Source organism: Hippopotamus amphibius, chromosome 17 (assembly GCF_030028045.1).
Source record: "Hippopotamus amphibius kiboko isolate mHipAmp2 chromosome 17, mHipAmp2.hap2, whole genome shotgun sequence".
In the NCBI taxonomy this organism is placed as follows: domain Eukaryota; kingdom Metazoa; phylum Chordata; class Mammalia; order Artiodactyla; family Hippopotamidae; genus Hippopotamus; species Hippopotamus amphibius.
Window position 1 is genome coordinate 8057960 of NC_080202.1, and position 21407 is coordinate 8079366.

General features: G+C 49.1%; 2 protein-coding genes and 1 long non-coding RNA gene across 3 annotated transcripts in view; 1 reads left to right on the forward strand and 2 right to left on the reverse strand.

Annotated features, from left to right (window-relative positions):
* Positions 1–5124, reverse strand: part of NDEL1 (nudE neurodevelopment protein 1 like 1) — a 58138-nt gene extending 53014 nt beyond the window's left edge. Inside the window, exon 1 of the mRNA XM_057717041.1 lies at positions 4916–5124. The gene's annotated coding sequence lies outside the window, so the exon portion shown is untranslated. The remainder of the gene's footprint in view (positions 1–4915) is intronic.
* Positions 5125–9496: 4372 nt separating this feature from the next.
* LOC130840968 (uncharacterized) lies at positions 9497–21151 on the reverse strand. The gene is made up of 3 exons (XR_009050098.1): positions 20727–21151; positions 17800–17928; positions 9497–10800 (listed from the first exon to the last, which is right to left on the reverse strand). It is a non-coding gene; the product is annotated as an uncharacterized LOC130840968 (long non-coding RNA).
* Positions 10126–15681, forward strand: RNF222 (ring finger protein 222). The gene is made up of 3 exons (XM_057717042.1): positions 10126–10291; positions 13585–13758; positions 14309–15681. The coding sequence occupies exon 3, from the start codon at positions 14339–14341 to the stop codon at positions 14972–14974; it is 636 nt and encodes a 211-aa protein (XP_057573025.1). The 5' UTR covers positions 10126–10291; positions 13585–13758; positions 14309–14338; the 3' UTR covers positions 14975–15681.
* Positions 21152–21407: the final 256 nt, after the last annotated feature.

A 21407-nucleotide genomic window follows, 5' to 3' on the forward strand; every position in this document is an offset into this window, starting at 1 on the left:
ACATTTTGTAAATCTGTTCTTTTTTAAAATATTGAATGCCTTACTGTTGAATTCTTTAGATTTTTTAATTGGAGAAAAGCACTTAAAGCTTTTTACATATGAATATTACATGTAAAGCTGTTAAGATACAGAACTTCAGTACTGGGTAAACAAAAAAAGATGCTATGGAAACACCACCCTATTTAAAGTATTTCGGTAAATTCAGGCATCTGGGCTGAGGTCGCCATAGCAATGGCTTTGCAGGCTGTGGCAAAGCCTTGCAGGAGGGCAGGACCAGGGTGATCCTTGGCTCCTCTTAGCTCCTTTCACAATCCCTAAAGCCCCAAAAGATGTGAAATGGGAGAGTATGCTGAAAGCTGTAGCTCAAGCTGCCTAGAAACCCTGCTTTCCACCCCGCCCCCATTTCCAGAAGGAAGCCTGCATAGCCTGTAGCATACTTAAAACTCCCTCCAAAGCAGCCTTAAGTTTATAACCTGATCAGAAGACCTGCCCTCCTCCTGGCTCTGTCCTCAGCTCCCTGGTCCCCCTTTTTTTTCAGATGACAGATATCTTTTTTTTTTTGACAGATATCTTGATAGCTGATATGGCCCCTCACCTCTTGTACCCTCCAACACAGCACCGCACCAGGGCTGTCCACCTCCATACTTCTGAGTGTGACCCCAAGACTTAGGCTTACTAGGTGCCAGGCACTGTGCTAAGTGTTTTACATACAATATCTTGCTTTAACCCTCAAATAACTCTCTAAGTAAAGGCTGTTACTATTCCCCATTTTACAGATGAGGAAACTGAGACCCAAAGACATCACGCAATTGGCCCAACTTTAACCTGTAGACATTTCAGCAGAATTTTACTCCAGGAAGCTGTAACCTCTCCCACCTCCCATGTGGCACAGAGAAGGGACCTTGTAGTCAGCATGTTCTAAGTTTCGAGTGTGAGTCATCACTAGGGAGCTTGTTAGAAATGCAGAACCTCAGGCCCCACCCCAGTTCGCCTGAATTAGAATTTGCATTTTCACAGAAAAACCAGGAGATTGATGTTCTCGTCAAGGTCTGAGCCACTGGTCTAAATTGAATTGAAAGGATGATGCAATACAGCCGCCCACAGGCAAAGCAAACATAGAAAAAGAACCCCACAGCGCTCGAGATCTTGGGGATTTTGCCTCTGAAGGAAGCACAGAGTCAAGAAGTTAGAGCTCCGAGGCTCCCCGGGCCTCAGTTTCCACTTCCCAGGCGCTCAAGCAAAATCTGATTGAACTCTGTTACGTCGGGAAGAGCCATCGGGCGGCTGTAGAGCGCCACCTGCTGGTCTTGAGTAACTATGCATCACATGTTTCTGCTCCAGGCACCCCCTCCCAGAGCGGCCGCTACTAGTCTGCAGCGGCTGAGCCCTCTCTTGGCGATGTTTGTACTTTTCCCCAGCCCGGTTTATTTCTCTTCCTTCTTTAGCCATCAACATTCACCATTCGTTATTCCCGTCACTGGTTCAGATAACTCCTTACTCTCTAAATGACAATAATGCAGCACCTCATGTTTGCTTTGTCCCTTGACCTCAATTCAGTTCAATTGATCAGGGGTTAAAGCGTAAGACTTGACCATTTCTCTTTCCACTAACATCAAAGTAAGTGGTGAAACCAGGCCCTTAGGGTTACAACAAGGCACAAAGATTTAAAACTGATCCCTATGAGAAAGTATTTGCAACAGTCACATGGATATATACTATTTACCTATATTTAAATCCATCTAAAATCAGTAAGAGAAGGAAAGCATCCAAACAGAATACTGGTCAAAAGATACAGGTAAGCTCAAAGCAGAAGAAATATAATCAGTCAAAGACATTTTTAAAGAATTGTCACTATTTTAAACCTTTCTTAGCTTCCTTTGATTTTGATTTTTAAAATAATTGCTTCTCCCATTATTCTAATTATACACTCTTTCATTATTATTTTAATGGTTATCAAGCAATCCCACTCCCCGGAGAATACAAGAACCTTATGATTTAACTCCATTTATCCTCCTTCTGCTTTTGGCTATTATTGTCACGTATTTCAATGTTTCATGCATTTTTAAACTTAAGATATTATTATTATATACAGCCAATATTCATGAATTTTTCTTGTCATTCATTCATTCTTGCATCTTTGCATCCATTGGGATCATTTTCATCCTGCCTAAAGAACGTCCTATACCCCAGTAAAAATTAAAAAAAATTTTTTTAAAAAGAACATCTTTTAGTAGCACTTTTAGTGCAGCTTTCTCAGCAATGAATTGTTTTCATTTGTAAACCTCTGTTCCACCTTCATTTCTTTTATTAAATTTGTTTATTTATTTATTTATTTATTATTTATTTATTTATTGGCAGTGTTGGGTCTTCGTTGCTGTGTGCAAGCTTTCTCTAGTTGCGGCGAGCTGGGGCTACTTTGTTGTGGTGCATGGGCTTCTCAGTACAGGTGGCTTCTCTTGTTGTGGAGCACTGGCTCAAGGCACACAGGCTTCAGTAGTTGTGGCACACAGGCTTCAGTAGTTGTGGCACACAGGCTTAGTTGCTCTGTGGCATGTGGGATCTTCCCTGACCAGGGATGGAACCCGTGTCCCCTGCATTAGCAGGGGAATAGTAACCACTGCGCCACCAGGGAAGTCCCACCTTCATTTTTCAAGAATATTCTTCTCTGTATAAAATTGTAGATTGGCAGCTATTTTCTTTCAGTCCTTAAAAGATTATAACATGTGTCCTTGACTTTCACAGTCTCCTGGATTCCATCATTTATCTTGAAAATGAACTGTCAGTATTACCATTGCTTCTCTGAAGATGATGTGTCTTTTTTTAAATTTTTTAAAATTTTATTTATTTTTTATTTAATTGGCTGCATTGGGTCTTCATTGCTGCACGCAGGCTTTCTGTAGTTGCAGAGAACAGGGTACTCTTTATTGCAGTGCTTGGGCTTCTCTTATTGCAGAGCATGGGCTCTAGGCGAATGGGCTTCAGTAGTTGCGGCATGTGGGCTCAACAGTTGTGGCTCACAGGCTCTAGAGCGCAGGCTCAGTAGTTGTGGCACTCAGGCTTAGTTGCTCTGTAGCATGTGGGATCCTCCCAGACCAGGGTTCGAACCCATGTCCCCTGCATTGGCAGGCAGACTCTCAACAACTGCACCACCAGGGAAGCCCTCTTTTTTCTTTTCAAGCTCACTGTGTAAAGTTTTGTCTTGTTTTGTTTTTTAAAGATTTATTTTATTATTTTATTTTCAGCTGCGTTTGGTCTTTGTTGCTGCACACGGGCTTTCTCTAGTAACTCTTCACCTATCGCTTCTGAACGCGTCACTCTCTCTCCTTGAGTCCAATTAAATGTATTTAGACCTTTATATCACATTGCATATTCCCTTATGCTCTTTTCTGTATTTTCCATCTTTTTTTTCCCACTCCCATGTTTTAGCCTGAATATTTTATACCCACCTATCTTTCAGTTTACTAATCCTGTCTTCTGTTATATCTAACTTACTGTTGGGAATTCGCTGGCAGTCCAGTGGTTGGGACTGGGTGCTTTCATTGCTGTGGCCTGGGTTCAATCCCTGGACAGGGAACTGAGATCCTGAAAGCTGCATGGTGTGGCTAAAATAATAATAATAATAATAATAATAACCTGCTGTTAAACCCATCTACAGAGTTTTCTCTTTTTAAGCAATTATATTTTTCAATTCTAGAATTTCCACTTGGTTCTTTTAAAAAATTGCTTCAAAAAATGAATTAAACTTAAAACTTGCAATAATTATTATAATAGTATAATTGGAGATGATTACCTTTGTCAAAGGCATTTCTGTATTAGTTTACTGTTGGGCTAGACATCTCCCGTGAGCCAAATGAGATATGGGATAAAAACAGAGTGGAGCAGGTGGTGGAGTGAAGGATGACAGCAATGAGATTGTATTTATACCCACCTCCCCAGTGAATTAAACCAATTTGTGAATGTAAAAAAATTTTTTTTAATAAAAAAATAAAAAATTGTTTCTAGTTCTCCATCTACTTTCTTGAATGTATTAGAGTCCATGTACAATAATACCAGAATCCTTTTCTCCTTCGGGTCTGCTGCTATTTATTTTTTTCTCTTGATTTTTGTTCATTTGGTCTTGTCTTCTAGTATATCTACTAACTTTTGCTAAATGTTGGATAATGGGCAGAATGAAAAATTGTAGAGGCTCTGAAATATGTTATTTCTCCAGAAGAGACACTCTCATTTTTCATGGATGTAATCGTTTAATTAATCTATTGATTGATATTTGTCATTTCCAGTTTTCCTCTATTGTAAAATTTTCTGCAATAAGTGTTTTCTATTGCAAAATCTTGGTGTTTTTTTTGTTGACCCTAAAAATACACAAAGCACACATGAAAAATAAGAACATAAGCTCTATACCACCTCTACAGATAACTATTATAAATATTTTGGTGTTTATTCTTCCAGCCCCTATATATATTATACATATGTGTGTATATCTATATGGCTATGCTAAAAATAATTATATATTATATAATGTATAATTATAATATGTAATGATTTAAAAATAAGTGGGAAAAAAATAAGTGGGGTCACGCTAAATAAATACTTTTAGGATATGATTTTTTTCAGTTGTTATCTTGTGATCCCCAATAAATTTTCTTTTACACTTTCATTTTTATTTATTTATTTATTTATTATTTTTTTTTGGCCACACTCTGCAGCTTTCAGATTCCAGCTCCCCCACCAGGAATTGAACCCTTGCCCCCTGCAGTGGAAGCTTGGAGTCCTAACCATTTATGTTTCTCTTTTTTGTGTGTGCTTTTATGAAATTTCCACTTTTTTCCAACACTAGTGCTATTTCTATAATCAGAAAAAATACAATGTTTCCCCCCCCCACCACTCCTGACTCTGTCCCTGGTCCTGGCCTTACCTGTCTCAAGCATTGAGAACTCTCGGCTGTCAGGGAGGCTTTCAGTTCTGGGATGACAAGTGAAGCCTCAGAAAATCCTCCAACAAACGCTGATTTCAAGCAGTCTTTCTCCTGCAGCGGCCACCACCTGCAGGAAGTGGGGAGAGGTTTCCCTCCCACATCCCATCCGGCGAACAAATCTCCGTGCTTCCCTTCCCCCACCTGTCCCAGAGCATCTCTGCGCCCGGCAGTTAGCGATTTAGGGCCTGAGTGTTTTACGACGGCGGGAGGGAATGGGGCGCGGGCGCACGCAGCCCAGGTGAGTTGCAGGAGGCAGCCCACGAGCATCTGGGACGTGACTCAGCCTTCCTGCTCGCCCACTGCCCCACCCCTGCTGCCCTCTGCCTCTTCCGGCAGCCCGCACCCTCCAGTCACCGTCCGTCCTGCCAGTTTCATCCTCGAGTCCAAGATGTTTTTCTCCTTTTCTCAGGATTCCTTTGGTTGATCCCACTCTGTGGCTTCCGGTCCAGTGGGCTCTCAAGCATTGAAAGCCAGACTCGGGCTCAGCCTCGAGAAGTCCTGAAGTGGCCTCTTTCGGCTTTGAGACCCCGCGCCTCTGTGGTTCCCCACCTGGGGGTCGTCATACCCCATTCATACGTCTCAGATCAGCGTGTGCCAAGGTCCCTGCGCGCCACGACTTCCGGTGGTATCACAAGCGAAGCTTTTTTTTTTTTTTTGCTTAACAGTATGGTATTCGTTTTGCTGTTTCTTAAAAATATAATTAGAGCATCAGGCCTGTGATCTCACAGAATGAGATGAGAGTAAATACTGATGTTTAACATGTGGCTCAGTTTTGGTTTTTGGTTTTTTTGTTTTGAAAGAAAAATCAAGTAAACAAGCGTAGTGGTAGTTTGATGTGGCAACATTTGCCAAGACAAACCACTAGATTAAATTTTCCCGAGGGGATTCCTCCTTTAAAAGCCACGATTCCTTCACAAGTCCCTCCCTCCTCCCCTGCCCACCTTCCCTCCCCTTCCCAGACTCACCTCCTGGAGAACTGGCCCAAGACCATGCTTTTTCAAAGACAGCATTGGTGTACAGTGGCTAAGTGAGGCTCTACCCTGCTGGTGGGCTCATCCTCCTGTTTCCAGCCAGACTGGAGGTTCTCAGTCCATTGTGACTTTGGGGGGGCGGAATTTTGGTGTGGATTCCAAAGGCGTTTCGAATAGAAAGTAGAATGACGGAATGCCCAAACTTCCCTTTTACACACACACACACACACACACACACACACACACCCCCCCATACAAGTGAGCTAGGCTTGAGAAGTTACATTTTATTCATTTAACAAACATTGATTGGGAATTCCCTGGTGATCCAGTGGTTAGGACTCCATGCTTTCACTGCAGAGGACACAGGTTCCTGCATGTTGCATGAGTCGACCAAAACAACAACAACAAAAACACTTCGATTGCTTGAGCACTGTCGATAGCCACCAGGCCCACAGGAGTTGACAGAGATAAGTTAGGATCCCCTCCTTCAAGATCTCAAAAGATAAAGATGCCGGGGGAGGTGATGAGGTAGAAAGGCATTCCAGGGGGAAAAAAATAGGCACGAAAAACAAAAAATCATAGACCCCCAGAAACCCAAGGCCTTCAAGGGATCTGAACTGAAATCCAGCACTTTGGCCACACTGCCTGGCGTGAGATGGCCAAGGGCAAGGGGATGTCCGGACACAGTCTGGGAAAGGCAGTGAGGGCCTCATGTGCTGGCTGAGGAGGGTGGGCTTTGTACTGAGGGCAGTAGGGAGCCACCGAAGTCCTCAGAGGGAGGGCAGGGACGAGGGGGAACATCTGTGAAGATGCTCTGTGGCTGCTGCGTACTGGCGCGCAGGTTGAGCTGCGGGGGCTGAGGACAAAGGGGGATGCGTTGGGAATGAGAGCAGCCCTTGTCTGCCTACCAAGCCAGGTGACCTGGCAGGGCCTGAGTCTTTGTTTTCTGTTCAAAGGCCCCAGGTTTCCCCTGTGCTACCAGCAGCCCTAGGTTATGTAATAATGGGGGGCGAGCCCAGGGGATGGGACAAAGGGAACAGGTAAGACACGATGAGATTTCAGAGGCATGGGCAGCCTTGGGGGAGGAGGTGAGCGCAGGAAATTCACAAGCAGTGCAAATGAGCTGAGCCCCCACAGCAGCCTCTGAGCTGGCTGGAACCAAGCAGGGCCCCCTGCAACCGGGTGGGCGGACACGTGATTTGCATTTCCCTGACGATGAGCGATGTTGAGTATTTTTTCACGTGCCTGTTGGCCATCTGCATTTCCTCTTTGGAAAAATGTCTGTTCAGTTCTTCTGAACTTTTTTTTTTTTCTTTTCTGAACTTTTTTTTGGCCACTCCACACTGCATGCGGGATCTTACGTCCACGACCAGGGATGCAACCCATGCCCCCTGCAGTGGAAGCAGGGAGTCTTAACCACTGGACCACCAGGGAAGTCCCTTCTGCCCATTTTTTAATCAAGTTGTTTGTTTGTTTTTTTGATGTTGAGTTATATGGGCTGCTTATATATGTTGGATATTAATCCCTTATCGGTCTTAGCATTTGCAAGTAGTTTCTCCCATTCAGGAGGCTCAGGCACCTTATTTGCATCCATTCATTTAACCACCACAGTCCTATGGAGTAGGTAATATCACCTCCATTTTTCAGATGAAGTAACTGAGGGACAAAGGGATTAAGTAACTTACGCAAAGGTACATGCACTTTCTCTTTACATAAACGCACAAAGCAACCTTGTGAATGCTCACACCCTGATCTCACTTTCCCTGTGCTCCCTGCTGTCAAATCCCCCTCTGACTGTCAAAACTTAACAGTCCTATGTCCTACTCTGTTAGGAACTTGCTAGATGGCTAGAGACACCCTGATAAATAAAGTCAAGTGAAGGTTTCCTCAGCTGACATACTTACTCTGTGTGTGTGATAATAAATATTTATATATTCAAAGTCAAGCTTCATGGCAGGACCAGTTGAAATAATTGGAGGGCCTCGTGAACTTCATATATTACCCTATAACGATATCATATTAGACTAAGGACAGCCTGGCCTGGCTCAGTCCCCTCCCTGGGGGACACGCACAGCCTTGATGCTGCGTATTTTGGGACTTCTTTTCAGGGACCCCAGGAAGCCCTGGCAGAGTCAAGAGCCACACTGCTGAAGGCATCCCTGGAGGTGCTGATGAAAGGAGAGAAATTTGGCCAGCCCTCTGGGACTCGAGTTGCAAAATGAAACATAGAATGCCCACTGAAATTTGAGTTTTAGATAAATAATGGATAATTTATTAGCATAAATAGATCCCAAGTATTAAATTTTGTTAATTTACTGAAGTAACATTGGTTTATAACGTAAGTTTCAGGCATACAATGTTTTTTTTATACTTCTGTATACACTCCAGCATGCTCACCACCGAAAGTTTAGTTTCCATCTGTCACCATACAGTTGATCCCCGTGACCCGTGAGTAGGTCCCAAATACTGCATTGAGCACACATACTAAAAATTTGTTTGGTGCTTATCTGAAATACAAATTCGTGTGGGCAGTCTGCATTGTTGTTTTTTGTTTGTTTGTTTGTCTGTTTTCTGGCTGCACCACATGGCTTGTGGGATCTTACCCCAACCAGGGGCTGAACCTGGAGCCTAGCGCAGCGTCCTAACCACTGCACAGCCAGGGAATCCCCCAGTTTGCATTTCTGTTTGCTAAATCTGGGCCTGTCTGGGTCTCCACACAGTCAGCTCCTAGGGAAAGAACTCAAGAGACCACCTCAACAGTTGGTACAGCATCTGTGGGCAAGGTGACCAGTGCATCCTCCCCTACTCCAGCCTCAAAGTGGCTGGGGGCCAGGGCAGGGTTCGCTGGGTGAGGGAGGGGCCATCTTGAGGTACCCTGTGGGGTCACACTCATGCTTGCCTGTGCCTTGGTTCCAGGAACCTCATTTGTCAGAAGAAAACCAATTTCTCAAGGACTCCTATCTTATTCTTTTTTTTTTTAGGCCACACTGCAGCAGAGCATGTGGGATCTTAGTTTCCCAACCAGGGATTGAACCTGTGCCCCCTGCAATGGAAGCACAGAGTCTTAACCACTGGACCACCAAGGAATTCCCTGCCTTATTCTTGATTATTTTTTTCTGATCTTGAAAGAAACACACATTCAAATATCACAGGAATGTATAAGTCAGAAAGTTCCCCCAGAGATAACAACTAGCAAGTTGGATGTGTCTTCTTCTAGATTTTTCCTCTATAAAAATGATCACACGGGACTTCCTAGGTGGCGCAGTGGTTAGGAATCCGGAATCCGCCTGCCAATGCAGGGGACATGGGTTCAATCCCTGCTCCAGGAAGATCCCACATGCTGTGGAGCAACTAAGCCTGTGAGCCACAACTATTGAGCCCGCATGCCACAACTACTGAAGTCCACGCGCCTAGAGCCCGTGCTCCGCAACAAGAGAGAAGCCACGGCAGTGAGGAGCCCGTGCACCGAAACGAAGAGTAGCCCCCGCTCACCACAACTAGAGAAAGCCCGTGTGCAGCAACGAGAGCCCAACACAGGCGATCAATCAATCAGCGTTTATCAAAAAAAGATCACACATTATCATTTCCATAAACAGAATCACATAGACTGTTCTGAAACTTACTTCTATTACATGGTATCAGGGACTTCCTTCCACGAAGGTGTGTGCTTCTGCTTTGTTTGTTTTATTCCCCCTCCTTCTTTATCCCCGTGGTGTTTGGTCTTGTGAGCTCTGAGCCCCTTTGAGTGCAAGATGAAGGACAAATGTACATAAGCACATCACCCAGATACTTGTGCATAACTTTGGACAGCAAAGCCTTACTGTCAGATCTGGAGGCTGATCTGCCACCTTCCCTCTGTCATGGCAGGGGAGCAGGGGGCGGAGGGGGGATGGTCACTGATGTGGGTCCAGGAGGCTGAAGGACTTATGACTCTCTTATTGTTGGGGCGAGGAGACCCATCTCTGGGGAGCCTCAGTCAAAGAGGTTCTGGATCACTGCCTCTACCGTGAGACCCTCTGCTTGTCTCCAGCACCCATCCCTGGGCTCCTCCTCAGGCAGGGGGGGCCCCTCCACTCCTAGTATCCTCATCCAGATCACCTGACTCCAGCAGGGGCCAAACCCCTGGGCGATGCCAAGAGCCTCCCGGTCTCAAACGGGTTGGGCCACATTCACTTCCTGGCGCTGTCCTCCAGAGCTGCTCACTCATTAGGAAATGCGGCGGCGGCTGTCACAGTGACAGCAGCAGGAGGACGTGCCGCCTGCCCAGCGCCTCTGGCTGGCTCAGATCTGCTCCGCGGAGGCCCCAGTGGAGAGGTGGATGCTGCTCGCCCTGGTCCCAGCCAAAGTGAGTCTGGGGGCCGGACTGGGGGCAGGGAAGGAGCGGGACCCAGTCAGAGCTTGGCAGGGTCCTGCACTGACACTGGAGTGATGCCGGGTGTGTGTGTGTGTGTGTGTGTGTGTGTGTGTGTGTGTGTGTGTGTGTGTGTGTGTGTGTGTGTGTGTGTGTGTGTGTGTGTGTGTGTGTGTGGTGTGTCTAGGGGTGGGGAAGTCGTCAGTAAAGCCCTGCCTTGGGAGCCCAGGAGGGAAAGCCGGTGCTCACAGGTGTGACTCTGCCTCACAGGCTCACTGTCCCACGGTGGGGGGTGGGGGCTGCCTGGGCTGGTGACAACCCTCAGCAGTCCTTGAGGTGGGCTGCTGCAGTGGGTGAAGCCAGGCACTGGGGAGCTTCAGGAGGTCAGCTACCCTGGGCTGGCCCTTGTCCTCCCCTGCCTCCCAGGTGGCTGGAGGGGCAGCTCTGTTTACAGTCACCCTGAGGAGGGAAGTTTAGGGAGTCCATCCATTCTTCATCTATTCCTTTAAAACAAACAAACAAAAAGCCCTTTACTGAGATATGATTGACATACAACAAGCTGTACACATTTAACACATACAACTGGATTCTGGACCTGTCGTGAGGTATCTTCATCCCTGGATGGTTGTTAGATCAGTGTTTCTGTAGAGAAACATTCTGTGAGGCCGGGACCTCCCATTCCACCATCTTGCTCTCGATTCTTCACCTACCCCTTAGATCAAGGCCACGGAGGCACATCCGAGCCCTCGCCAGAGGGGGTGGTACACGGCATGCGCTGCGTGGCCAGGCTGACCTGGCCTCGAATCCTGGGTCTGCCCTGGACTAGCAGCCTGACTTTGAACAAGTTACTTAAGCCTCGGTTCCCTCATCTGTAAAACGGAGATAATATCCACCTCCCAGAGTTGTTGTCAGGATGAAATGAAGGAAGGATGCAAACTGCCAAGCACATAATTAGTGTTCAATAAACAGTCGCTGTTATAATTATTTATTATTAGCTCGACACTGGTCCCACCTCACCTAGGAAGACTTTTCAGCCCTCCTCTCCCCAAAATTTCCTGATGACTTTGGCAGATGTCTTGCTCTGTTATTTAGCTAGTTTGTGCCCAAACCACAACATGTTCCTCGCGTGTCTTCAGCTGCCCTCTCCCCTGCTCCAGCACCCAACACAGAGTCAGGCCCATAAGAGGAATTCAAGGATGAAGAATGAAATGGAATTAAGAGAAAGGGAGGCACACAAGGAGGGAGGCGTCAGGGAGCCTGAGAAAGGGAGGTAAGAAGGTGGCGATGGAGGGCGGGTAGCATTGTCCAGATGTGAGTGACATGCCTCTCCTGAAGCACAGGATGGGGAAGGTCCCCACAGAGAGGCCACCAGCGGGGACCTGGGATGCCTTTGGCATCCCCTAGATCCTTTTAATTTTTCCTCAAACTCAGTCCTCCCCAACCCCCTGCTCATCCCAAGGAGGAAAGTGCTTCCGAACTTGGCTAATACCTATTCACCCAATCTATCAGCTGATTCTAATGATTTCTATACCATCTATGAAACCAACCAATCAATCTCTCTCTCTCCCATCTCCCTCTCCATTCCCTTCCCAGGTGACCTCACAGAAGTCACTTCCCCATCTCTGGACCGGGGTCTGCTCACCTATAAAACTAGATTTTACTGAATGACCCTAAAAGTCCTTTCTTGCCCTAGCATTCTCTTATCTGCTTTCCTACTCTTGCCTATCTTGATACCTTACTTCTCAGTTACCCAAACAACTTAAGCTATGGACCATTGTTCCTCCTTTCAAAAAAATCTCTGTTCAAGAAAATTTGTAAATGTCTACTAGGCTCTAAAGCTTCACAAAGGGCTTTCTTGATCACTGCTTATTGCCAATGCCTGGCTCAGTACCTAGCCCACAGCAGGCACTCAAGAAATATGTGTTGAATAATTGGATGGCTGGATGGATGGATGGATGGATGATGGATGGATGGATGGATGGATGATGGATGGATGGATGGATGGATGGATGATGAATGGATGGAACTGCCACCATACACTTGTGGGGAGTTATGAAATGCAGGGGGACACATTAGCAGTTGGTCAGCTTAAGAAAATCAAGGTCATCCCGAGAATAACCCCAGTGTGGACATTTGCAAGTGTGTTATGAAACAAAGATGTCTGAGAAACACTGGAATCACCATCTTAATGATCGATTGCCCAGCACTTATCTAGTCTATTCTCATCTTGTTCAGTTATTCTAATCTGAGGGGAGCTGCCCTCTGTCAGGGGTGTGATTTTTTGTCACTTACGTAATAAGGAACATCTGGGGAGGAGAGAGAAGGCCGGAAGGCAGATGCTAGGAGGGGAAAGGGCTCGGCCTGCCTTAACAATGACACCTACCGTTTATCGAACACTAACTGTGTGCCAGACTCTTCCCACAGGTTACCTCACTTAATAACTCTGGACAACTGAGAGGAAGGTAGTACTATTATTATCAACCCCACCTCAGAGATGGGAAACTGAGGCTCAAGTAGGTTATACAGACAGTAATGGGTACATCAAGGACTTGAAGCAACTTCAGAGTCTGAGCACTTGACCCCCACCCCAGCCTGGAGGCCACACTGACCACCTCAGATCCCAAAACTTGAAAACCCTGCAAAGGCTTTGGTGCTGCCACCAGGGTCCCTAGTTCCCTAACCTACCTCTGCATATTTTTGCACTTTCTTGGTTATGGGACCAAGTTTTCAATTTGGCAAAATGGACTTGGAACCAAGCCAGGAGGGGAGAGAAATTCCAAAAGATTTCTGATTGAATCACCTCTAGTTTGTACCTCCTGTTAACTAATTTTGTTCCCACTATGTCATCTCTCAGGCTTGGGGGCTGCTACACAGTTCTAGTTGTCAGTGTGTCCAGGGGTCTTTTTTTCTACGTCACTGATGGAAGAATATATCAATAACAGGTGATCACAGTCCTTCTAGAGGCTGTTCTAGATGAGTTTAGATGACACAGCTGTGATACTGGGGACACGTAGGTAAATGAGGACACTTGGACTACATCACATACCCAAACAGGTGTTTCCCACCAAATCATCACCTTGGGAAACTGTACTTAATCCAACAACGTTGCCATTGTTGACAACATTCTTGGAGCCTCTCCTTAGCGCTCAGATTATGTTTGAAACACACCTGTTACATCATGGCGACTCCCTGTCTTTGATTTGAAACAATCTCATGCCACTTGAGCACTCATTTGCTTTCTCACCGGACCGGGTGCCTGGTAACTTTTGGCCATTTCCAAATACCAGACGTATCCTCGAAGGATGGAATCTACCTTCACAGAGGTTAATCAGAAGGTTCTCTCGTGGCCTCGGGCAGGCTTCTAAGAAGAATCTGAAGGATGACTGAGCTGTGGCGGGTGGAGGAAGGAGCCCACAGTTCCCTGACGTGACTGCGTGGCCAGCCACCCAGCATTTGGATGTGTAAGTTCTGAGTGTTATTTTCAAAACCCCCATTGCTTTGCAGCCACACGTAGCACAGAGGAATGCAGTCCAGGGGCTGAGTACAATTTGATGGGTTGGCCACCCGAGCGGGGAGGCGGAGCAGCAGCAGAGGCTTTTCTGGAAAACAGCTGCTCTGGGCACAGGCCCACACTGGAGCCTGGACAGAGGCCTCGCCACCTGCCTCCCCTGGGAAATGGGTCCTCCTGCCTGCTCTTCGGGCATGGAACCAGGAAGGGGGGAGGGGGTGACTGCAGGTGTGTGCACGTGGTGGTGGAGGTGCCGTCAGGGAGGCTACACCTTCCCCGGCCACCCACCTCCTTCCAGAGCCCTGCCTGGCTGGGATCTCTCGTTGTGGTCTCCCAGTCCCCCTTCTAGAAGTGCCCCCTCATCTCCTCCTGAGGGTCCTGGCTTAGTTCGGTAGACCACCGAGGAGGAGCAGCAGGAGAGGGCAGGGAAGGAGGCGGGGAGGGGTCAGGAAGGCGAGTGGAGGAGAAAAAGGCACTGACACTCCGGCCCTTCCCATCCACAGCCAGGGCCCTGCCCTCCCGCACGTGCGGCCATGTCCGAAGGGGAGAGCAAGGACAGCTCGGGCAGCGAGTGCCCCGTGTGCTACGAGAAGCTCCACGACCTGGAGGGCACCGGCCGGACACTGAGCTGCGGCCACGTGTTCTGCCATGACTGCCTGGTCAAGTACCTCCTCTCCACGCGCGTGAATGGCCAGGTCCAGAGGACCATCGTCTGCCCCGTGTGCCGCTACGTCACCTTCCTCAGCAGGAAGAGCTCCCGCTGGCCCTCCAAGCTGGACAAGAGCTCCCAGACCCTGGCCGTGCCCACGGGCCTGCTGCCCGCACCACTGCCGGACACCCCGGGCCCCGCCACGCCCCTGGCCCTCTCCCAGGCTGTGTGGAGGCCGGCCCCGAGTCAGGGCGGCCAGCTGCCCCTGGACCCGCCGCCCGGCCTGGCCCGGGAGCCGCAGATCTTCGTCATCAGCAGCCACGGGATGCCCCTGGGGGAGCAGGACAGCGTGCTGCCGCGGCGCAGCCTGGCCCAGCTCTCCGCGGCCTCCCCGGTGCCCAGATCCACCCGCTCGTTCTGCTGCCGCTCCCGGGCCCTCCTGCTCATCACCCTCATCGCCGTGGTGGCCGTGGCGGCCGCCATCCTGCCCTGGGTGCTGCTGGTGAGGAAGCAGGCGTGAGTGGGGGCACCAGCCCGAGAGCCGCTCTGGTAGCTGCCCGCTCACACAGCCAGCTGCACGCGGCCTGGGGGCGGGGGGTGGCCCGGGGCAGAGAGGGGTGTTCGGGCGGTGCTGACTGCAGGCATCTCCTGGGCTCCTCGCTCCCAGGGGGCTCAGAATGGACAGGGAGGCAGGATCTCTGAGGCCAGAGCTGAGCTGAGCAGCGGAGCTCTGGGCTGGATGAAAGGGAAACTCCAGGTTCCGGGCCAGGGGAGAAAGCGTGATGGATGCCCTTGCCCAGAAACAACAGCAGGGCCGTACCCTCAACAGATACTGGCCCTTCCTCTAGGCTAGGACCCAGCGAGGTGGGGAGATGGGCGGCTGCCCCATCCTGTGGGCTCACCGGCCCCGAGGGGTAGCCCTCATCTGCCAGGTGACCTACCTGAGGCCAGGTGGGGCTCCGCGCGGGGCACATCCTGATGGAGAGGGCCCAAGGGCAGGACTCCCCCAGCTGAGAACTCCCAGCCAGGGCCCTGCGGCCTGCTCACAGGAACAAACAGAAGGGGTGGCGCAGGGGCTGAAGGCAGCTGTGTCTCCCAGGATCTCAGGCCCCATCCGTGACCCCCACAGCTGGGCAAGGGCATGCCTTCCCACCCCCAGATCGCCAGCCCGGAAGGTCTTCCCTGAGGGAGAAGCTGATCTCAGGGGACCCCTGGGGGAAGGAACAGAAAAGGGGAGCTGAGGCCACATCAGGAATCAGGAGTTTGTTGCCAGAGGCAGAGGTCTCCCCAAGCCTCCCAGGCCCAAGAATGGTTCAAACTTTGAGTCCTGGGGTTTTCAAGGATGGCCTGGAAGGCGGGCAGTGCAGGGGAAGCCTGGCGGCCGAGACTTGAGTCAGCTGAGAACTATGTGGGCAGACGAACCCCTGGGGGCTCCCTCCTCCCTCCCAGCCCAGGTCCTCCTCCTCATGACCAACCACTCATTAGAGTCCACACCCGCTGGGCCAGTTCCTGGGGTGGATTCCCAGGCAGGGCTGGGTGAGTAAGGGGGAAGAAAACAGCTGTGCTTGGCAGGGACGTTTCTGTCTCAGTGAACACTGGAACCCAGGTGCTGTCAGCCGCTGGCTAAGGTCACATCACCCGGGGATCCCCCGGTGCTGGGGGTCCTTGATGAGGACCCTAGAAAAATCTCAGGTTGGGCCTTGTCTGAGGAGCGAGCCATTGGGAACAGCTATTTTCTGTTTATTAAGGTCCATGGGCCATCATCTTAATTTTAGGGTCAAAACCAGCAAAAACCTCAAGCTGTTTTCTCAAATGGGCGGTTGTTCACAGCCCAGGTGTGCCAACAGCCGAGCCCTCCGCAACCTACGCCTCTCTCCGCAACGCTTGCTCTCTGTGGGGAAGGAAGTAGTGCCCTGCCTCTTACCTAGTTCCTAAAAGCCTGTAGCGGTGGTCATTTGGGGACCATTAGGGAATGGGATGCACCCTGCAAGAGATATTGGGACACAGGGAGGGTTGATTTAATGCACTTAAGAGCTTCTTTTCAAGACTAGAGAAGAACATAGGTGCTGTTGGGGCAGACATAAGTGGATTCATGGGAAAAATATTTATTATAGGAATTAAAATAAATTTACAAAGACTCTACTGAGTCAGTTTTAACCACAGTCAGGCTGCTTTAAACAGTGGTATGAATTTCTGAGGACCTGACTGTAGTCTTTTCAGATTCTGTTGTGTTTGCCAAAAGTTAATTTCGAAATACCTGTAGTGTCTCTATATTGTTCAGCAGTGACTTGTAGATGGCACTTCTTTTATTTTCAAAGAACGTCAAAGGCTATTTTTTAAATAAAGGTATATATTTTCTCAAAGATTCCAGACACATTGCAAATGCATGTGAGAAGTGCTGAGCTTGGACTTTTAGGATAATTCATTTTAGATGAAAAAGTCCGAAAACACAAATGCAAATGGCTCTTAAATATTTACGCAGCCACACTTGTGAAAGGAATGCAGATGACAATTCTGCTGGCATCCCATTTTTCATCTATGAGCTGGTCGAACCCTGAAAGTTTCACAACCTGCTCTTTGCCCAAGCTGAGGGAAGCAGGTGAGGTTGGTAGGAAGGTACATTGATAAAACCCCTAGGAAGGGAAAATTTGACACTATCTATCAAAATGCCCACTGTGACCCAGCAAGTCCTCTCCTAGAAAGGTATCTGATAGATATGCTTGCATACTGGGGCACTGACACATGTTATGCAATTGCAGTGTTGTTCCTAAAAACAAAGAATTGGGAAAACCCTACATGCCAATCAATAGGGGGCTGGTTGTGCATCTTAAGACACGGGGAATATCACACAGCTGTGAAAAGAACAAGGAAGGACCTGCAAACCGGCTCAGAAAGTCTCCAAGATCCAATGGCCGACGGACAAAGGCAAGGTGTGGAACGTTGCATATCTGATACTACAATTTGTGTAGAAAATGGGGGAATAAGAAGTTACTTTCCCGGACTTCCCTGGTGGTCCTGTGGTTAAGACTCTGCACTTCCACTGCAGGGGGCGCGGGTTCAATCCCCAGTCAGGGAACTAAGATCCCAGAAGCGACGCAGCATGGCCAAAAGAATAAAAAAGAATTTACTTTCTGATTTGCTTATTTGTGCATAAAGCAATGGGGAAGACTCCAAAAAATTAGGCAGAGTGATGAACTGCGGAAGGGGATGATAAAATGGTGCAATGGGAAGGGAACTTCTCCCTTTACCTTTAGTATTTTGGGATTTTTGAACCAAGTAAATGTATGTATTATTCAAACATTAAATTGAAAAATTAGAAGCTGAAGAGTTCTTCAGTGTACACACCTGTGGCCTGGTGAGGAGCCGGCCCCAAGAACATTCGGGAGCTGCCAGGCTGCTTGTCCTGTGGTTCTGGAGTGTCAGCTATGGGCTCGGTGGGGCTGGTTTGTCTGGTTGGAGGTGTGACATCTTAGGCTTAACAGGCACCCCAGGAAGGAAGGTGAAGAGTTAATACTCTTAGCATTCCTAAGTTCCTATGGATTTCTTTGGGCCTCACCATTTAATATGCTTGTTTTCATTCCCTCTTTCCCTCTCTCTTTTTTGTTTTTTGTTTTTGGCCGCACTGAGCAGCTTGCAGGAAATTAGTTCCTGGACCAGGGATTGAACCCGGGCCATCTGCAGTGAAAGGGTATTCCCTGTTTTGATTCCCTCTTCTCTGTTCTTCCTTTTCTTTCTTAAATAATAAAATCTTTTGTTTTAAGCAACCACCCTGGGGTCAGGGCACTATAGGAAGATAACATATAGATAGACAGGTAGATAGGCAGACAGACAGACGGATGCCCCGAGGTTAAACATAAACCATTGCTCCTGTCTGCCTCCCCTTGTCCAGAGGCATCTGCTCCTTTTCACCCCCCCACACACACTCTTACACTCACACAGTCACTCCCTCCCCTTGCCACCTCCTATCACAATAACCTTTAACTCTCACACAGAGTCTAGGTGACCGAGCATGCTGACGGAACCATACATCGCTGGCGGGCCCGGGCCAGGGCTGCCAGGAGCCTGGGCGTGCACATTAGAGACCTCTCTGCCCTCAATGAAGCCTGATGACTCAGGCAGCTCTTCTGCAATCGCCACTTCTGCCTTTGACCTTCTTCTCAACCCAAATGTCCTTTTTTGGCACAAAATAAACAACCTTGCCCCACCCTCACAACTTCCCACTTTCCTTCATCCTCCTGGAACCCAGAACAAAGGAACACCACAGCTAATTCTCAACACAGACTACTGGCAGTTCCAACAAGCAGTGCTGGTGCAGGCCTCTGGGCCCTCCTCTCCACCTGGGACACACCTCCCCCCTTGTCTACCTGGAAAACTCCTACCTAGCTTTCCAGAAACAGTTCAAGGGTTACCTGTAAAACCTCCCCACCCCCTGCCTGGGTTAGAACTGGCCACTCCTGCGCTGTGCCCCCCACTTCATCCCATCATCCTCCCTTCCCGAGACACTTTATAATGCATGCTTGGTGACAAGTCCGTCTCCTCCTTCTAGACAACGTGCTCCCTGAGGAGAAGCTAGATCTCAATGGATCTTGGTAAGATCATACCAAGTGCCTGGCACTGAATTCAACAAACAGTCAAAGCCGGATAAATATTTGAAGGATGCATGAGTGAAGGAATGAATGGTTGAAGGAAGGGACCAATGAACAAATAAACATGATGGTTCGATGTCCAGAAAAAAAGTTCAGTCCAGGGATGTAGGCATGAAGTCTGGATAATACCTACTTTGGTGTGTCTTAGGGCTACACAAAGACCACCCTCAGAATGACCCTAAGGAGCCAATTTAAAAGGACTCACGTGGGGGCTTCCTTGGCTGTCCAATGGTTAAGACTCAAAAAAAAAAAAAAAAAAAGACACATAAGAGGAATGTGGAGAGAGGGCAGCTAGGCCAGCTGGCCAGTGGATCATGTCGGGTGGAGCTGTGATGCCCAACAGACACTTGTGAAGATCGACGCTATAACTAGGCCAGCAGTAATCTGCATCTGTGGGTACAATTCCCAGCGATCTCCACACTGTATAAAGTGGTTATGCTTCCACATGGTGGGCTGGAGTTTAATTCTGATGACTCAGTGTTGGATGGAGGGAGGCAGGGAAGGATGCCTGAGAGGCTTGGTGACAGCAGAGAATGATGGGGAGGCTGAAGAACCTTTGTGGGAAGAAAGGAAGAAGATGGGGAGACCCGAAGAAGAGGTGATTAAGGAAACTAGTAAAGACAATAAGAGGAAAGAGAAGGGGTGAGACAGTGAAGACCGGAAAGGAAGGCAAGGTATGAAGGCAGAGCCTTCAGCAGCTCCCTATGACTTTCTTTCTGCACCCAAATCAAACTCAGCTCAACCCCAGAGTCCAGTGGGCCCCTCTCTGAAGGCCTCTCATGCCCGCCACAAGGACTTGGCTCCTGGAGACACTGTGTCATGGGCTTCACACCTCCATACCTTCCCTCAAGCCATTCCCACTGCCTCCTGGAGCTAACTTTAACATTCCTCAAAACTCAGCCAAGGATGACTTCACCCCAGGTCCTCCCTGACCCCAGAGTTCTCTTCTGTTCCAGAAACACTGAAGCACCAGGCTCAGTAAGCACTTTTCTGGGGTCCTGTGGTTGTTGATTTTGTTTATCTCTCCTCTTAGACAATGAGCTTCCTGCAGGCAGAAACCTGGACTAATTTCATTAGTCTGGCCCTGTGAAAGATGTTCCATCAACGTTTGTGGAAACAAACTGCAGCAGAAGAATTCTGCTCTCACTGAATTTTTGAATTACAAATAAAATCCGGGGCTGTATCTTCACAGCATATTTAAGAACACAACTGTTTTTAAATCTTGAAAACATATATTCTTGACTGACTCCACTCTGGGCCCTGAAGGATATGGTTTCTCACTCTTTGACTTGACCCTGGTGGGTTCCTACAAACCGGGACCATACAGGGAATTAACAGGAGGGGCTGGGAAGCCAGCTCGCACCGGTTCGTCTGTAACCTATGGGTTCTGTGTAACCTTGCACGAGCTCCTCTCACTCCTCTGTGGCTCAGGGCCCCCACCTGTAACACGGGACAACAATACCAGGATCGCAAGGCTATTTGGTGGATTAAAGGAACTAAAAATGCAGTGAGTGGAAGAGTGTCCCTAAGACTCTGCAAGCTTACTATGTCTTAAGTATCAGGAAAGCTGAGTCTTCCCCTAGCATGACGCCTGCATTATCCATCCAACAGAAACCGAGCCCTTACCAGGTGCGCGGCCGGGCACGCGGCGGGAGTCCACCCCGCACTGCAATCCTTCTGCAGGGGCGCGCACCCCCTTGCCCTGCTTCCATCAGATCCTGAACTGAATGAGAGCAGGCAGCAAAGTTAGGGAAAGGGCACAGTCCTCTACGTGGAAAGGCTTCCTCACGCCGCGCTCCTTCAAGGTGTGGTCTCGGATCAGCACCCTCGGCATCACCTGGGAGCTCATTAGAAACGCGGGTTCAGACCTACTTCCTCCGGATGAGGGGGCCGGACCCGCAGCCCCAGGTCTCGGAAGGCCCCTCGCCGGCGGGAGCCGAATCCCGGGCGGGCCCTGCGGAGCGGTCAACACACAGCGGTTTCGGGGCGGCAGCGGGCGCCGGGCTGGGGCTGGTTACCTGTCAGGTACTCTCGGCAGGCCCACGCCCTTGGCCCGGGCGGGGAGGTGCAGGTAAACAAGCTGACCAGCCGGCCGGAGTCGCAGCGCCACCTGGCGGTCAAATACAGGACCTGCCCTTTCCCGGCGAAGGGAGTACCCGCCGCCTGGTATTCGGGAGTGAAGGGACACGGGTCCCTGCGGCCCCTCGTTCCCTCAACACCCGCCGGGGCAGTCAGACTCCAAGCAGCCACCGCCACTCGCCCGGGAACCACCGTTCCCAGAGGACGCAGCTGCAGAACCCAGAGCTC